The 17207-nt window shown below is 45.2% G+C and overlaps 1 protein-coding gene across 1 annotated transcript in view; it reads left to right on the plus strand.

Annotated features, from left to right (window-relative positions):
* Positions 1-8135: 8135 nt before the first annotated feature.
* The window catches only part of PtA15_9A184 (uncharacterized protein), a gene marked incomplete at both ends in the record, with an annotated part of 28286 nt that continues 19214 nt past the window's right edge, over positions 8136-17207 (plus strand). Inside the window, 8 exons of the mRNA XM_053172366.1 lie at positions 8136-8141; positions 8213-8251; positions 8317-8490; positions 8594-8658; positions 8754-8902; positions 8969-9168; positions 9248-9934; positions 10004-10269. Coding sequence (XP_053023614.1) covers positions 8136-8141; positions 8213-8251; positions 8317-8490; positions 8594-8658; positions 8754-8902; positions 8969-9168; positions 9248-9934; positions 10004-10269 — 1586 coding nt within the window. The remainder of the gene's footprint in view (positions 8142-8212; positions 8252-8316; positions 8491-8593; positions 8659-8753; positions 8903-8968; positions 9169-9247; positions 9935-10003; positions 10270-17207) is intronic.

Here is a 17207-nt window from a genome sequence, read left to right on the forward strand (position 1 = left end):
AGGGGTGCATACATGATGTCAGAATATACAACAGAACATTCTAACGCATGCATGAGGTGACAGTAGACTGCATGAGCTGTCATACAGGGGGAATTAGTGTATACACAAAGTCTGAGGCTGCAGAAACAGTGTAAATGATGTCATACTATGTATATAAAGGAGTGTATGTAGTTAATATGTAATGAGTGTAGCCTGACAGGGAGATGTATGTTTGTATACTGTGATGTGTATGTACTACTGTGAAACTCGGGTTGGGGCAGGTGACAGCTGGGTTACTGGGGCTGGCCGTGTGATAGGTGTTTGGTGGGGTGTAACTTCCACAATAGAGGGGGTCCAGGGATGCTTCCAGTGGAGACTAGGGGTGAAATTGGCCGTAAAATCCATTTCTGGGGTCCATTTGATGGTATCTTTAGGCCTAGTATGAGTAATTATGTGGCATAGAAAAAACTTTTTATTTTTCCACTTTTCCGTCTACCACATCCTCCCCCAACTTATTGTCTGTTCCCAGACAATTTTGACGTGAAAAGTGCTATTTTTCAGCTTTTGAACCTGTGACTTGGGTGGTTTACATGGTGATTTTCTTAATTTGGGAAGAGTTGGTCAGTTTTCCGTCTTCTGGGCCACGTGGCTTGAGAGGCTGCGCAGGGTGAAAATTGGCCAAAAATTTGATTTTTGTCAATTTTGGGGTTTTCTTAACAAGAAATTTTTTGTTGGTTCTGGGAGTCGAAGTGCTGCGCGCAGTCCGCAGTCCACAGTTGCGCAGCTGCGCAGTGGTGCTGCCTGTGCTGTGGTGGCGGCCGCAGCTGTTGCTCTAGCGCCTTAGAGCATCTCCAACGGTCCGGGGGTGGATTGGGTCGCCTCTAGCGGCCCGCAACCAGATGTCCCGGACTGTCACACATCTATCACAACAGTCCAAATAATGGACTGTCCAAACCAAGCCGGGGTGAGTTGGCCTGCCAGGTAGAAACCCGGCAACAAGCGCTCATCCTCCGACTCAAAAAACACGAATCGTCCGTCAATATGGACCCGATTGAGTACCTGGAGTGGATCGAAGATGAAACAGAAGAACTAATGCGGTGCAGAGAAGTTTTCTTCGATGGTCCAGCGAGGATTTTGGGTTTTGGTAGCCTCGGTTGTTTGGTCTTCGACAGGAGCTGAAAATTGAGGAGTTGGAGGAGGTGATTTGTTGGTGGCACCGGTGGTGTTGTCCATGGTGTGATGAGTCAAGGTCGTATGATTTTGCGGTCGAGCGGTCGATATGTTGGGGAAGTGGTGTCGATGGCGGCTTGCCCAGAGATGCCAAAAGAGGCAGCCTTGAGCGGGTTTTATCCACCCCCGCGAACTTTGGCAGCCCTTTTGGCGGGTCCGCTGGAGGCCAAAAATGCCTTCCGGCCCGCCAAAGTTGGACTCAGGTCGCGCGACAGCGGCTCCGTTGGAGATGCTCTTAGGGTGCGCGCTATTGAAGCCGCGAGCCTCGGTGTACGAGTAGTGATCGGGGACTCTACCCCGCCCCTGATGATTGGTTGGTCGGGCTTGGGGGCCCGGGTACTTAGGGCTAATCGTACCCGCCCGTCTGTGCTGCTGACGTTCGGGTCTCAAGTACAGATTTCCCTACCCCGCCACGGGGTATGTGTACGTCTATCGACCTTACCCCATAGGAGGGGTATCGATATATCCTCTATGTATACCTCGGCCTCTACCAGCCACCGCCTCGATTCGACTTCGCCAATCTTCCGGCTCCTTCGACTACGTCACCGCCTCCGCTGGCCGACTCAGTTTCCTCAAGTTGGTTCTCTTCAACCTCGGACCACTTTCGAACTTTGGGGAGTGCGTCGTTTTCTTCTTTTCTCTGTTCAGCCAGCTGTTCGACATAGAGCGTACTCGTCTTGGTTCCAAAGAAGACGAAAAAGAAAAAAGAAGCCATTTGTGTATACAAGATTTGACAGCTGACAGCCTGATTCTACTTCAACAGCACGCGTCGCACTACCGCCGCTGATGGTCGAACAATCACTGCTCAAGAACCTCCACCTCATCGTATTGTCTAGACCCTGCTGGTGAGCAGGGCTGTTGATGGTGAGTATTTGTACTATGTAAACCTGCTACAGAGTTGCCCATTTCGCGATCTGCAGCTGTCAGGTTTATTAACAGCATCACTCGTACGTTGACCGTCTCTTTGTCTTTTCTTCCTTCCAAATCTTCCAACAGTTTCCGATTCGCATCACTGCAGCTGGTCCAACAAGGTCGATCGAAGGTTCCTTAAGCCCTGCAGCTGTTTGTATTGGACATGGGCCGAGCCATCCTGCATCGACGTCATCGCCTCAAGAGTTCGGATTCGAGTGTCTCCCCCCCCGGTGAGTCTACCGAGGGTTTTGCGAGGGTATAAAAGGTCCGCCTCGCCCCTTGTCCCAACCGTCATCTCCATCCTCACCCGTACCACATCGAGTCATCATTTTGCCTAGTTTTTCTACCACCATATCGTCCGAACGTTATATCGTACATACGTTACATAGCTCGTTACCCCCCAAACTATTGCAAAGATCATTGCCAATCCCTTTTTTGTTGCCCTTGACTATTGCTTTTGTATGTAGACCTGATAAGTTCTTCCTTCCGGCCCGCTTGTCCGATCGTTCTCCTAGTCCCGATCTCAAGCTTTTAAACTATTGCAAACCTTGCCCCCCGTTTGATCCACATAATATGAGTTTTCTTCCGCCCAATCGTTCCCGATCGTTCTAACACAAAGGCCTGTGAGGTTATCTTGTCTGTCAGAGGGCTGTGACGCTGTTCGTAACTGAAGCCGCCACCTGTTGTTTCCGGGACTAATTAAATGTAACAATAGCATGAAATTTGAAAATTCTGACTCCCAGAATGAAGTTGAAATCCCCCTCCCCCAACTTATAAGGTTGTCCTCAACCTCAAAGAAAGTGAGTTATTTGTAAGCAAGAAAAGAAAAAGAAAGTAAAAAAAGAGGGTGACTTTTAAAGGAGTGTAATGAGTCAGAACTGTGAGTGGATTACCAATATGGAATGATGGTAAAATAAATTAATAATGAAGAGTTAAAGGAGGAAAGTGGGAAAGAAGGAATAAATAAAAGAGTGACTTCCTCCCCCAACTTAAAAGAATGACTGATTTTGGTTGGTTTGAACAGTTTAGTCTCATGCCCAGGGGGTGGATTTAGTTGGAGGTTTCCATGGACCTTTGAGATATTCTGAATTGTGTACTACGAGATTGATGGTGGGAGGACGGTGATAAAAGAGTGACTTTTTGAAAGAATGTGAGTTCCTCCCCCAACTTGAAAGATTTAATCCCCAAGAGTTTCAGAATTTAGAGCTGATATCTGTTTGTGATGATTTAGAAAAGAGAAAAATGATAATTGTTTAACCAATTCCAACAAGGAGCCTTGGGCAGTTGAAGTGTGTCTGAAGTTGTCCAAAGCGGTCAGGCAGAATCTTCAGTGATGGTTGAACAAGGAGCTTCCTGAGTGAGTAAAATAAGTAAATAAATTGATTCCTTTGTGATTCAAGATGATATAGATCATTGATTGATCCTTTCAATTCTTGTTTAGGTTCTGAATGGTATTCATTGTGTTTGCTACTTGAATTCGTTTTTGTTGAGTTAATATCTGGTGGTACCGGCGCAGGCGGCAAGATAAAAATGTCTTCAGACAGTGTACGGATTGGATTTGGACTGATTGGAATTTGTGAGTCTGTTGGGCTGAGATCTGTAGTAGTACTAATACTTGGGTTGCATATACTGATAGTCCTGCCTTCATTTTCTCCAGGGTCTGTATCTGTGGGTCCTGGGGCTTGAAGGGACAGTTTGTTGAAAATTTCTTCTTGTTGATCCAAGTGAGGTTTAAAGAGGTGCTTGTTGAAAATCTTGCTTCCTGGTTTGTTGATATCTTCAATCAAAACTATAGCCGGGAAGTGAGAAAATTGAGAATCCTGAACTGTTGTTTCTGTAAGGATAGAATCTTCAATTTGTGAGTCATGGTTGTTGATTTGAGGTGTCTGAGGATCCACAGTTTGGTTTTGTTGAATAGATTGATCCAAAATTCCTTCCTGATCCATGCTGATTGCCATATCCACATCATTTGAGCCAGATTGGTATTTCAATAAAAAAGTGTTTAAGCTCCATTGGTGTATCCATTAAGTTTGACACTGTTTTCTGGTTTACCACCATATCCTGTAGATGAATTGTTGAGGCCGCTTGTTCAAAAACCAATTCCTGAGAGTAAGTTTCCGTTTCCGTAATAGGTTCTGAATTATCTGTTATTGGTTCCAAAACATCCATAACAGGTTGTGTGATTTCCATGGCCGGTTCATGTTCACTTGGTTCTTCTGTGAATTTGAGTTGCCAGTTGTAATCTGGAGGTAAGTCTAGTGCCTTTGCTTGTTTTTGGAGTTCCACAATTTCTTGCTGCAGAGTTTGGATTTGTTTCCAGAAGTATTCCTCTATCTGTATAACTTCCATTTCCGCAGCGGCAACCAGGTGATTCCATTTGGTCACTTCATATTTCCCACTTTTCCCTTTTTGAAGCTGGCCGTTGTTGAATAAGGTTTGTTTGATGTTTTCCTGACTTTCTCTTGAAAAGGAACTTAAGAATAAAACACTGGCTTCTTCTTTCTTCCAAACCTGATAGGATTCCATCATGTAATCAAGTATTGTGTTGAATTTTCCAAGATATCTTCTGTAAGCCTGGTAGTTTAAGATTCCTTGTTGGGCCTGTTGTTCTGCTACCTTGAATAGATCCTTCTTGGTGTACAAAACTGAAGCATCAAATTCTCCCCAGGTGTCAATCATTGCTGTACGCAGGGTATCCCAGTCACATTCTTCGTAACCGTCCATATCCTCGATTTGGCACTTCAGTTCCTCAGTCCGTATGAATTTTCCAATCTGAAGAGCTCTTTGAAATTTTTTTGAACCAAAACAATCTGCTGCCCTTTCGTATCTCCGTAGGAAGTCAAAGAATTGATTTCCATTGTAGAATAATTCATCGTCATCAATGATTCCTGGTGGATAATCGGATTCTTGGTATGATAGACTTGGTTGTTGATAAGGTATTGGTTGATGTTGGTAACCTGTTGGTTGTTGATATTGATGATGTTCTGAATGTTGTCTTTGTTGAAATTGGTGTTGATATGTAGGTTCTTGAATGGCTTCATTCTTGTTGATTCCATAAGCAGATGATTGTTGATGTGACACAGTGCCTCTGAGTGGAATATTCTGGTTTTGTTGAGTTTCATCTGAGTCACGTAAGTGTTCTTCAGCAGGATCTCTGAATTGATTCTCTTGTCCTTTCCCTTTGTCTTTCCTTGGCCAAGTTGACATTGTATTTTCCATATTCCTACTCATAGCAGGAGTTCCCGTAAAAGGCCTTTTCCTTGAAGTGGTTTCTGGAAGAATTGTATCTTCAAAATCTGGTACGCCAAACAATAAATTCATGATGATTCTTGTTGATTCCATAGTTTCATCATACATTTGATCCTTGGTAACTGTTACTGTGCTCTGAAAAAGAAACAATAATATCTGGTCTCTGGTCTCTTTACCAGGGCAAGTTGGGGGGTTTTTTAATATTGATATAAATAACTTTACTGTGCTGGGAGGGTTCTTCAAACAGTATCCTAATTATCTGAATCCTTAGGTACTACACACCGTCTTTCAGTATATAATTGGCTGTTTCCTTCGAGTGGGCTCCAGAGTTTTCTTCTAACAGTATCTAATTATCCGGATCCTTGGGTACTACACACCGTCTTCCAGTATATAATTAGCTGCTTCCTTCGAAACACTCCTTTCAGGTTTGGTAGTTATGTGTTCCTTTCCAGAGTTTTGTAATTGGTTCCTTAGATGGTTCCTAATAGTCAACTAGTTGTCCAACAGAATAACCGAATATGCCGTTGATTGTTCTAGATTTGTTGATAAATTTGATTCTTTTCGCCGCTAGAAGCTCAGATCCTTTGACAAGTCCTTCTGGTTTGAGTTGAAATTGGTTCCTGGGATGGTTCAAAAGTTGACTAGTTGTCCAACGGAATAAATGAATATGCCACTGTCCGTACTAGAGTTATTGATGGCTTGCTCCTTCTGTCACCGGCAAGATTTAGATTCCTTGGCGATTACTTTGAGTTGAATTGAAGTTTGTTACGCGTGGTTGATCAAACAGGATTATCGTATCACGTTGGGGACTCCCTTGTAAGACTCAAAAGTGGTAATGAAACCCTTTTGCTGAATGGTGAAGGGTATGATGGAGTTGCAAGCTCTGCCCTTCTGTTATCAGTCAACAAGACCCACCAAGCTCAGCTTGGCAAGTTTTATTAAGTGATAGGTCTGGTCTGTTCCAGATGAAATCTGTTTGACTGGCAACGTGTAAGTGTTTTAATTACTTTGTTATAAGGGTTGAATTACTTTGTTATAAGGGTTGATTTGTTGTTATAAGGGTTTTAGGATTTGAGTGTGGATGAGTGTTGGGTGACTTGTGAGTTCTGGGTGAGGAACTGGGGAGTAGGCCACTGGGGGTGGAGAGAGCTCCTTTTATAGACAAAAGTGGAGCCCCAAAGGGGCTTGTGGGTTAGGGTTTCAGCTAATCTAGACAACAGGGTGAGGGATTTTAGCTGGTGGGAGTAAATACAAATGATGTCATAACCCCTCAGGGGCGCATGAATGGTGTCAGAATATACAACAGAACATTCTAAACATGCCAGGGGTGCATACATGATGTCAGAATATACAACAGAACATTCTAACGCATGCATGAGGTGACAGTAGACTGCATGAGCTGTCATACAGGGGGAATTAGTGTATACACAAAGTCTGAGGCTGCAGAAACAGTGTAAATGATGTCATACTATGTATATAAAGGAGTGTATGTAGTTAATATGTAATGAGTGTAGCCTGACAGGGAGATGTATGTTTGTATACTGTGATGTGTATGTACTACTGTGAAACTCGGGTTGGGGCAGGTGACAGCTGGGTTACTGGGGCTGGCCGTGTGATAGGTGTTTGGTGGGGTGTAACTTCCACAATAGAGGGGGTCCAGGGATGCTTCCAGTGGAGACTAGGGGTGAAATTGGCCGTAGAATCCATTTCTGGGGTCCATTTGATGGTATCTTTAGGCCTAGTATGAGTAATTATGTGGCATAGAAAAAACTTTTTATTTTTCCACTTTTCCGTCTACCACACCGCTTGATTGGAGAAGAAGCAAAACAGTCAGCAAGCAAAAATGGTTGAACTACATACACACAACCTCCCCACTTCATTCCCCAAAAGAAGAGCCGAAGGTCCCACAGCAACAAGCCCGGTTTCCACTCAACTCCACAACACTATGGCGGGGAGGCAACGTCGCCCCGGCCGCGCACCACAATGCAGTGCTTTTGGGGATAGGTGGGGGATGTGAAGTTTTTGAATGGGTGATTTGATGGACTTACCGGCGGGAACCAGATGCAAATGAATGGTGCTGTTGCCAATGAGGTGAGCAGGTTCCGTTGAGTGAACCAAATACCGATGATTTGAGCGATTTCCGTCCAGCCGAGATCAATTGTTGTTGCCGACAAGGTGAGCGGGTTCCGTCGGGCCGAGATTTGCTAGAGGACTGTAGCCTACTGTAGCTTACTAATCAATCGTGATTGGAAAAAAAGAGGAAAAGGCACGGGAGAATTAACTTAAGATTTAATTATAGATCATGGGTTTGGAGCTTAATGGTCGAAGAGGGATCTTCAAAACCCAGAGTTTTCAAAAAAATAAATGAGATACTTGTATGCTCAAACTAAAATTCTGAATAGACTACGATGACTGCAAGATGCAGGCCATCATCCTTAGTGAAAAAAAAACAAGCTTTTCTGGGTTTGTGAGGTGTAGTGCCGAAAAGGTGTGCTCTACACCAAAAGGGTTTCCTGCTGTCACGCCGTGAAAGTGGGATTGCATGCAAGTCCCTCTACCAATGGTAGTGGGGTTGCACACGCCGCCCCGCGCCACTCTACCATACTGGGTACGAGGGGCTTGTGTCAAGTTCGAGCAGCGCTCATGCCAAATTTCCCCGCTCCCGCGCGCGCCAGCCTGCCAACTCGAAGGGAGGACTAGTGACTAGGTTCGGGCAAGTACTTGCTCCAACTTTTAAATTCCACAAGCCACCAGAAGCTGGAGACATGAAGGTTAGTAATCTCCATATTTCAATTTTTCCGAGTTCTCGTACCATTAAGCTGACTCGTCTCGGCCTACTTAGATCGCTATCGAAGGGTGCTGCCACGGAGAGCTGGACAATGTCAGAATCACCACTGCTTTTTTAAATACGAATACCTGGAACTGACCTTTGAGAGCAAATGTCAGATCTACCAAACTATCGAAGTCGCGAAAAACCAAGCAGGTATCGAGGCGCCCGACGTGCTGATCTGCTGTGGAGATTTTCAATCGTTTAGGAATCATTCAGATTTGCAAACCTTTGCGGCTCCCGTCAAGTACCGCCAACTGGGAACATTTTGGCAATATTATAGTGGAGAGAAGGTGCGTTTTGCTTCATTGACCATTTGTTATCCTCGAGCTTCCGACGAATACTTTCTGATCGAGTTTAGCTTCCCTTTCCCTTGCGAAAGTCGCCTCACCAAAGGTAGCCCCAATCTTGACAATATTTGTTGGTGGAAACCACGAAGCCTCAGGTTATTTATGGGAGCTGTAAGCTCATCTTTCACTCACTCTCACTCCCATCTCTATTTTGGCCAGTTCAATTTCTTGATTCCGATGTGATACCCTTACGTTTTGCCTCCAAGCTATCACGGTGGGTGGGTCGCGCCCAACATCTATTTCTTGGGTTTCGCGGGCTCTTTGATTCTTACAAAAGAATTGCCGGATGGATCGATCGACTCGATTCGAATCAGTGGTGCGAGTGGGATTTACAAAAGGCATGATTACACTGCTGGTTAGTAAATTTGAATGATGATTCAATTTCTTCAATACGCTTAGAAATGAACTCGATCTGGTGTAGGCCATTATGAACGTCTTCCCTATGATAAGGGAACGATTCGCTCCATATATCATGTGCGCGAATATGATATCTTCCGACTTAGCCAACTGCCGATTGCAACTTCAAGCGACATCTTTGTATCCCATGACTGGCCCGTCGGTATTGAGCAGTATGGGAACACAGCTCAACTTCTCCGGGCAAAGCCTTTTTTCAAGGATGAGGTTTGCTTGCTTTTGATCGCCTCCTAACCATGTGTCTGATGCAAGCGAGGATCCTGATTTGATTTAACACATGCCAAAGGTTACTTCAAACACGCTTGGCTCACCCCCGCTCATGCATTTACTCAAGACCATCAAACCCCATTATTGGTTTTCAGCTCATCTCCATGTCAAATTCGCCGCCTTGTATCATCACGGCCAGCGTCCACAAAGTGATCATCAATCACCTGTAAAATCAGTAGCACTTAATCCAGACGAATTGCGAATAGATGTTGACCATGATGATGAACAGAAACATCCATCCGCCTCCTCCAATCCGCCCCTCCTGAATCCAGACATGATACATATTGATGTCAGTGATGAAGACGAGCAGAAAAACTCTTCCACATTAGTCCAACCCCCCACCCTCAATCCTGACGCCATAGATATTGCTGACAGTGACGACGAAAACGCACCCGAATGCAAATCATTAGATCCCTGTGCTCAGTCAATCCATTCGCACATTCACGGGTTTTCTGAGCCCTTTACTTCCAACTCGGATCTGAAGGAGACAGACGGTCATGTGAAGCACCATCAGTTCACCGCGATCTTCAAAACAGAACCGGTATCCGCACCCCCGCCCGCCGACATAGGCCAAGCTCAAAAAGAAACCGCAAGATCTACCGCAGAAGACCTGCATCGCCTACAAAATCTCCCGATTCATTCTGCGACAAGATCTACTCGATTCCTAGCGCTAGACAAGTGTCTACCCCGAAAGGATTTTCTGCAGGTGAAATTAAGCAATCTTCGTGGTGGTATCAGTCCTAACCATCGCGCTTTTTACATTTGCTGCAATTAGATTCTTGATATACCCCCACCTTCTACATCTGCGAAAATCTCAGCACCGTCTTCGCGACAGAAAACTGGAGAGTCTATCAATGATTCTCAGGCGGAACCAAGTATTATTCGAAACTCGGATGGCAGCACAGCCAAACTGTTTTTTGATCCGCACTGGCTTGCTATTACACGGGCGTTCCATCCCTTTCTACCACTACAGCAGTACGGAAACCCTAAACTACCCACTGATCGCATCGCAATACAAAAATTGATCGATCGGGAATTGGAGTGGGTGAAACACAACATAGACCCGGAAGCCCTTGAGGTAATTAATGTACAACAGTTTACAAAAACTGCGCCCGGGATTGGTGATCCCGGTGGTGAACAAACTGGTCAACGTATGTTTAATCATCACTCAAATTCGATTTTTACTGCCGTCTAACTGACAATGATCTATCGTCCTCAACAATTGATTTATTTAGCATTTTGGTATACCAATCCTCAGACACTTGCGTTCACTGATTTGTTGAAAATCAATAACAAAATCAACCCGCCTTTTGTAGAATGAATGGAACCTGGGATCAAGTGGACAATTGAGCCATGTCCCCCATCCTTTGCAAAATCAATTCATTGATCCATAATTTTATAGCAAAAAGAAAGAGTCTTTGAAACATTTGTGTTTGTTTTGATCAAGGAAAAACTGTCAGATCATTCAGCCACATGCCTGCTGGTAGCAGTTATGCTGTTTCAAGTTGGTTTATGCATGCATAAATGCTAAATTCATAAAACTTTTTTGATGGAATCATCACCACCCCAAAAAGCAAGGCAATATGCCCACATTGCTCTGATCAAAAGATTGTTATTAAGGCCCCATTTGGAGCCGATATAAATTTAGGTGATATAATCATTGGTTAATTCAATGAAAACTACAAAATTCAACATAAAGCCTCCAAATATTTTTTTCTAGGCAACCTACAATGCTGGTCTCTTCAATTATGAAGTCAGATTCAACTGATTCAGCCATATTCAGTACTGTAGTACCATTATATTGCTTTTGACCAAAACAAAGCAATATAACGGTATTATGGTGCTGAAGATGGCTGAATCAGTTAAATCTGACTTCATAGTTGATGAGACCAGTACTGTAGGTTTCCTAAAAAAATTTGGATTCTTCATGTTGAGTTTTGTATTTTTTATTGAATTTACAAATGATTATATCACCTATATTTATATTAGGGGGGTTCACGATTGGATTTCACCAGCAACTTTTTATCACCTCACCAGTAGAGATGCGCACGCTGCGCAATTAAATTTTTAGCCTCACACCAGGAGGATTTTATGCTGGCTGAGCAAAGGAAACATACTGGTGCCCATCACACCATGAACCTGGGCGGGTCAAGACTGGCCATCAATCTCACACACCTCACAATCATGGGGTCAACAAACACCCATACATGCACCCCACTCGAGTGGATACATACTCCACTCGATGACTTTGGGTCATCAAGTGGATCACCACTACCTGGTCATCGGTGTGGATCCACTTGATGGCCGGACCGGCTCATTGGTGTGTATCCACTTGATGGCCGGACCGGGTCATCGGTGTTTATCCACTCAATGGCCGGACCGGGTCATTGAGTGGATACACACTCCACTCAATGACCCGGTCTGGCCATCGAGTGGATACACACCCCACTCGATGACCGGCTCGGTCATCAAGTGGATAACTACTCCACTCGATGACCCGGTCCGGTCATTGAGTGGATACACACCCCACTTGATGACCGGCTTGGTCATTGAGTGGATACACACCCCACTCGATGACCGGCTCGGTCATTGAGTGGATACACACCCCACTCAATGACCGGCTCGGTCATCGAGTGGATAAATACTCCACTAGATGAACCGGTCCGGCTATCGAGTGGATACACACTCCACTCGATGGCCGGACCAGGACATCAAGTTGAGTAGTTATCCACTCAATGGCCAATCCGGTCATCAGGTGGATATTCACTCCACTCAATGTCCCGTTTGGTTCATCAAGTGGAGCGGGTAGCCCACTTGATGACCAGCCCGGTCATTGGTGGAGTAGTTACCCACTCAATGACCAACTTGGTCATTGGTGAAGTAGTTATCCACTCAATGACCGGGTTGGTCATTGAGTGGAGTGTGTATCCACTCAATGACCGGGTTGGTCATTGAGTGGAGTGTGTATCCACTCAATGACCGGGTTGGTCATCGAGTGTAGTGTGTATCCACTCAATGACCGGGTTGGTCATCGAGTGGAGTGTGTATCCACTCGATGACCCGGTCTGGCCATCGAGTGGAGTGTATGTGTCCACTCAATGACCTGGTCCGGCCATCGAGTTGGTATGGATGACCCAATTGGGTCATCGAGTGGAGTGTGTACCCACTCGATGACCCGGTCCGGTTATCAAGTCAAGTATGTAGTTATCCACTCAATGACCGGCTAGGTCATCGAGTGGAGTGTGTGCAGTCGATGTCCAACCCGGGTTATCGAGTGGAGTGTGTATCCACTCGATGACCAGGTTAGGGGTGTTTGCATGTGTCCGATCACCGGTGTTGGGGACAAGTTGAGTGTGTACCCAACCCAATGACTGGTGTTGACCAGCCATTAGATGGAGTTATGCATTCCAGGTGATGACTGGTATTGAACGGTCATCGGAAGGGGTACAGTTGCGCAAGGCATCCTACTGTACAAGAAATACCCCCGGGGGACCCCCACCCGAAATTTTAGGGCCGGTTTTTTTGCTTTTTCCCAATTTTTTACGGCCAAAATCACTTGGAAAAGGGTTTGGGACGTGTTGGGATCACAGTGTACATATGTATTACACTCCATGTTTGCCATGAGGGCCCCCAATTGCCCAGCTGGGTCACCTCAGGGCCATTGGAGGTGCTCTGATGTTGGTCGGAGGGCCTCCAATGTTGATCAGAGGTGCAATATCTATGGACTTATAGGTGCAATACACCCATACATATGGGTTTAGCATATGTAAGCTGATATGTATGGCTTTACAGTATGTAGTTAGGCCAATGTCCGTAATTTCAGACCCAAAAAAAATGAAACTTTTTTTTGGCTGGTCAGAAACCTTAGCCCACTTAGAACTGGAATCTACATGATCCAAACAGCTCAAAAATGTCATCTACATGACATACTAATCAAATGACGGGCCGTACATTCGGCCCGCGTCTCAAATATCTTTTTGCAGGCGAGGCTGTGCAGTAGGATGCCTTGCGCAACTGTACCCACCCAGGTGTTACCACCCTTTTGGTCACAGATTCACCTGTTACACGTAGCCATGGCGGGTACCTGGGTTCCAAATTTCATCCCTACCTCCATTAGAGATCGCCCGTGGGTACCCGTGCGGGGTACCCGGTATCCGTGGGCGGGTACCCGCCAGCCCTCGGCGGGTACCCGCCCGCGGGTGCCGTGTGCGGGTCAGGGTATGTAAATTTTGGATGGCGGGTACCCGTCCAGGTACCCGCTGCAAAAGGTCTGGAGACCAGCAGTCCCGGACGACCTTTTGCAGCGCAATCATGGCCCCCGCTAACCTAACCCTCTCGGTGTCCAGCACATGCTGGACGCCGAGGGGGCATACACTCTTGATGTCCGGCACAGAGCGGACATTGGGAGGGTGTATGTATGCCCACTCAATGTCCGGTATGTGCTGGACACCAAGAGGGCATACAGTCTTGATGTCCGGCCCAGACCGGACATCAAGAATTCACACGCAGACATACCCTCTGGCCCAGAGCAGGCACCGAGAGGGTATATACACCCTCGATGACGGTCTATGCCGGCTTCGAGGGTGGTGTAAACTCTTGATGACCGGCACAGACCGGACATTGGGAGGGTATACACACACCCTCTCAATGTCCGGTCTGTACTGGTCATTGAGACTGTATGCCCTCTTGGTGTCCAGCACATACCGGACATTGAGAGGGCATACATACACCTCCCGATGTCCGCTCTGTGCCGGAAATCAAGAGTGTATGCCCCCTTGGTGTCCAGCACATACCGGACATCGAGAGGGCATACATACACCCTCCTGATGTCCGCTCTGTGCCAGACATTGAGAGTGTATGCCCCCTTGGCGTCCAGTATGTGCTGGACACCAATATGCCGTCTCGGTGTCTAGCACAGGCCGGACATTGAGAGGGTATACATACACCCTCTCGATACCCGGCCCAGGTCAGGCATCGAGAGGGTATATACTTCCTTGATGACCGGTCTGTGTTGGTCATCAAGAGGTTACACCACCCTCGAAGCCCTCAAAGCCGGCATAGACCGGCTAGAGGGTTGAGTCGTAGGCGGTACCTGTGATACCCGCCACGGGTACCGCCGGTACCCGCCCTACGGGTGCCAGGTCCGAGTCCGGGTATCTAAATATGCCCAAAATGACCGCAGGTACCCGCACCCGCCACGGGTACGCGGGTCCACTCGGTGATCTCTAGTCTAACCTCCATTGCATCAAGGTTGGCAGGTCTATCCTCAAAGTGACTTTGGAAAATTGTCCAAAGTGACTTTGGATGATTATCCAAAGTCACTTTGAAACATCATTGAAAGTCACTTTGGATGATCACCCAAAGTCACTTGAGACAATCATCCAAAGTCACTTTGGAAAATTGTCCAAAGTCACTTGGACTATTGTCCAAATTCATTCTCATGGGGCACATCCTCCATTGGGATTTGAATGGAGGCACAAACTCCATTCAATCAAGGTCCTGCCCCCATCAGGTGAAGGTAGAATCTCCATTCAATTGAGGTCATATTAAATGTCATTGCTTTCAGGGTGTTTTGTAATACACTTTCATAAACAATGGTCATGGTTGGGTATTTGTAAGATATAAGTTACAAAGATATACAACACCCCTTCAGTGATATTTGTGCTAAATACAACTAGTATTAGCCGACAACTCCTCAAAAAATATAATTGGGAAAACGACTCCCAAACCCGGTTTGGGCAACGTAGGGGAGTCGTTTTTCTCTAAATACAACTAGTATTTTATAAAGGGACTTGGAGAAAAACGACTCCCCTACGTTGCCCAAACCGGGTTTGGGAGTCGTTTTCCCAATTATATTTTTTGAGGAGTTGTCGGCATATTTTTTTATTATTTTTTCGACAATAGAAAAAGGAGTTGGCTGCCTAATTGGCCTTCTGGAGAACACAATTTTGGGAGTTGTCCGCATGCACCAGTAGTTACCCCCATATGAAATTGTTACGCGGCATGTAAACCCATATAAAATTGTTACCCAGCATGTAAAACCCGTATAACATTGTTACCTGGCATGTAAACCCCGTGTTACATTGTTACACGGCATGTAACCCCTGTGTAGCATTGTTACATGGAATGTAAACCCTGTAAAAAATTGTTGCGTGGCATTTAACCCCTGTATAACATTGTTATGCCCCATGTAAAATCCACAACAAGTAACCCATGTATCAAGCTTGTGTAACATGTAGTGTGTTCCCACATCACACAATCCCCATGAAACATGTTTCTGCAACACACAACCCCAATATTCTTGTCAGAAAGCTTGTAAGGATGGCAATTGGGACCCGGGTCCCTGCGGCAGGTCCGGGTACCGGGTCAATTTTTAGCTTAAACATGACACCCAGCAGCACCTCTGGTACTGCCGTGCGGGTATCTGCGGGTATACCGGTGGTGTGGTGATCTATACCTGTGTCACCACCAAGAAGAAGTTCAGATATGTTTCACTAAAGTTACAATAGGAGTTGTCAGGGAAACTTGTTTGGTTACTACGGAAGAGTGGACTACACAGCAAACTGGTGACATCATGGATACGGAAGATTGGACTACACAGCAAACTGGTGACATCATGGATACAGAAGATTGGACTACACAGCAACCTGGTGACATCATGGATACTGAAGTTAGGACTAGACAGCAGATATCATTGTACCACATACTATGGCATGGTTACAAGGGTCATTGTTAGGTTACCACCAAGAAGGAGGCTTAGACAAATAGCAACAGAGAGCAGGCACTTAGCAAACAGAATCTCACCAGCAAAACTGAAGCACCAGGAGACAACCCCTGCAGCAAAAATCCCTCACCATTTAATATAAAAGTAGGCCCTCTCTCTGCTTGTCTCAGCTTTTTCCCACCATCATCCTACATAGTCTCCACAAGCAGTAGTTGGTCCTGAGCTGCCAGAAGCGTTTCTGGAGTGTCAGTAATTAGTAGTAGTCATTAGTAGTTATTGGTAGTAGTCATTATTAGTAGTAGTCAGTAGTAGTATTGATTAGTAGTTGCAGTAGTAGCCATCAACAAAAATTATACACATCACTTATCAACAATCAGTCCATTAGTTTATCAACAACAATTATACACATCACTTATTAACAATCAGTCCATTAGTTTATCAATAACAATTATACACATCACTTATCAACAACCAGTCAATTATTTCATCAACAACAATTATTAGCTTAGTCAACCAACAAAACCCAGTAGAATTAACAACAACCATATCATTAGTAGTATTAAGCCAGCATCAGTAGGAGTAGTCATCAACAAAATATTACCAATACTAGTCAACATCCTTTACTATTAGTAGTTATCATCACCAAAATTTATTCATAGTAGTCATCAACAGAAGTTATTCATTAGTAGATTCACCCTCAACCATCCTCATTACCCATCACACCCTCTACTATCCTCACCCAACCTCAATTTTACATAATCAACCCCACTGGGTTGCTTTATCCACCTTGTTACAGTTAGAAAACATCTGCAAGCATATTGATTAGTTGATCTAGGTCTGATAGAGACTGCTATACTTAGTCAATCTATCTTGAAATCTGCCAACCTTTCTAAATATTGATTTTAAGATTCCTTACATATTTGTATAGTACTATAGAGGGGCAGGTCTTTCAAACCACCCTTAAGTTGTGATAGCCTTTCAACCTATTCCACAATTTATTTCCCCCTCACACAACTACCATCCAAATATATTTCATTTGTCCCACAGGAGTCCTGCAGCAGCACCCGCCCTCATAAATAGAGATGGCACTTGGGTACCCGGTGTAAGACTCAAAAGTGTTCCTGAGAACCTTTTGCTGAATGGAGAAGGGGATGATGGAGGTGCAAACTCTGCCCTTCTATGCTATCAGTCAACAAGACCCACCAAGCTATGCTTGGCAAGTTTTATTCAAGTGATAGGGTAGGTTGGCTCAAGA

Source organism: Puccinia triticina, chromosome 9A, assembly GCF_026914185.1.
Source record: "Puccinia triticina chromosome 9A, complete sequence".
In the NCBI taxonomy this organism is placed as follows: domain Eukaryota; kingdom Fungi; phylum Basidiomycota; class Pucciniomycetes; order Pucciniales; family Pucciniaceae; genus Puccinia; species Puccinia triticina.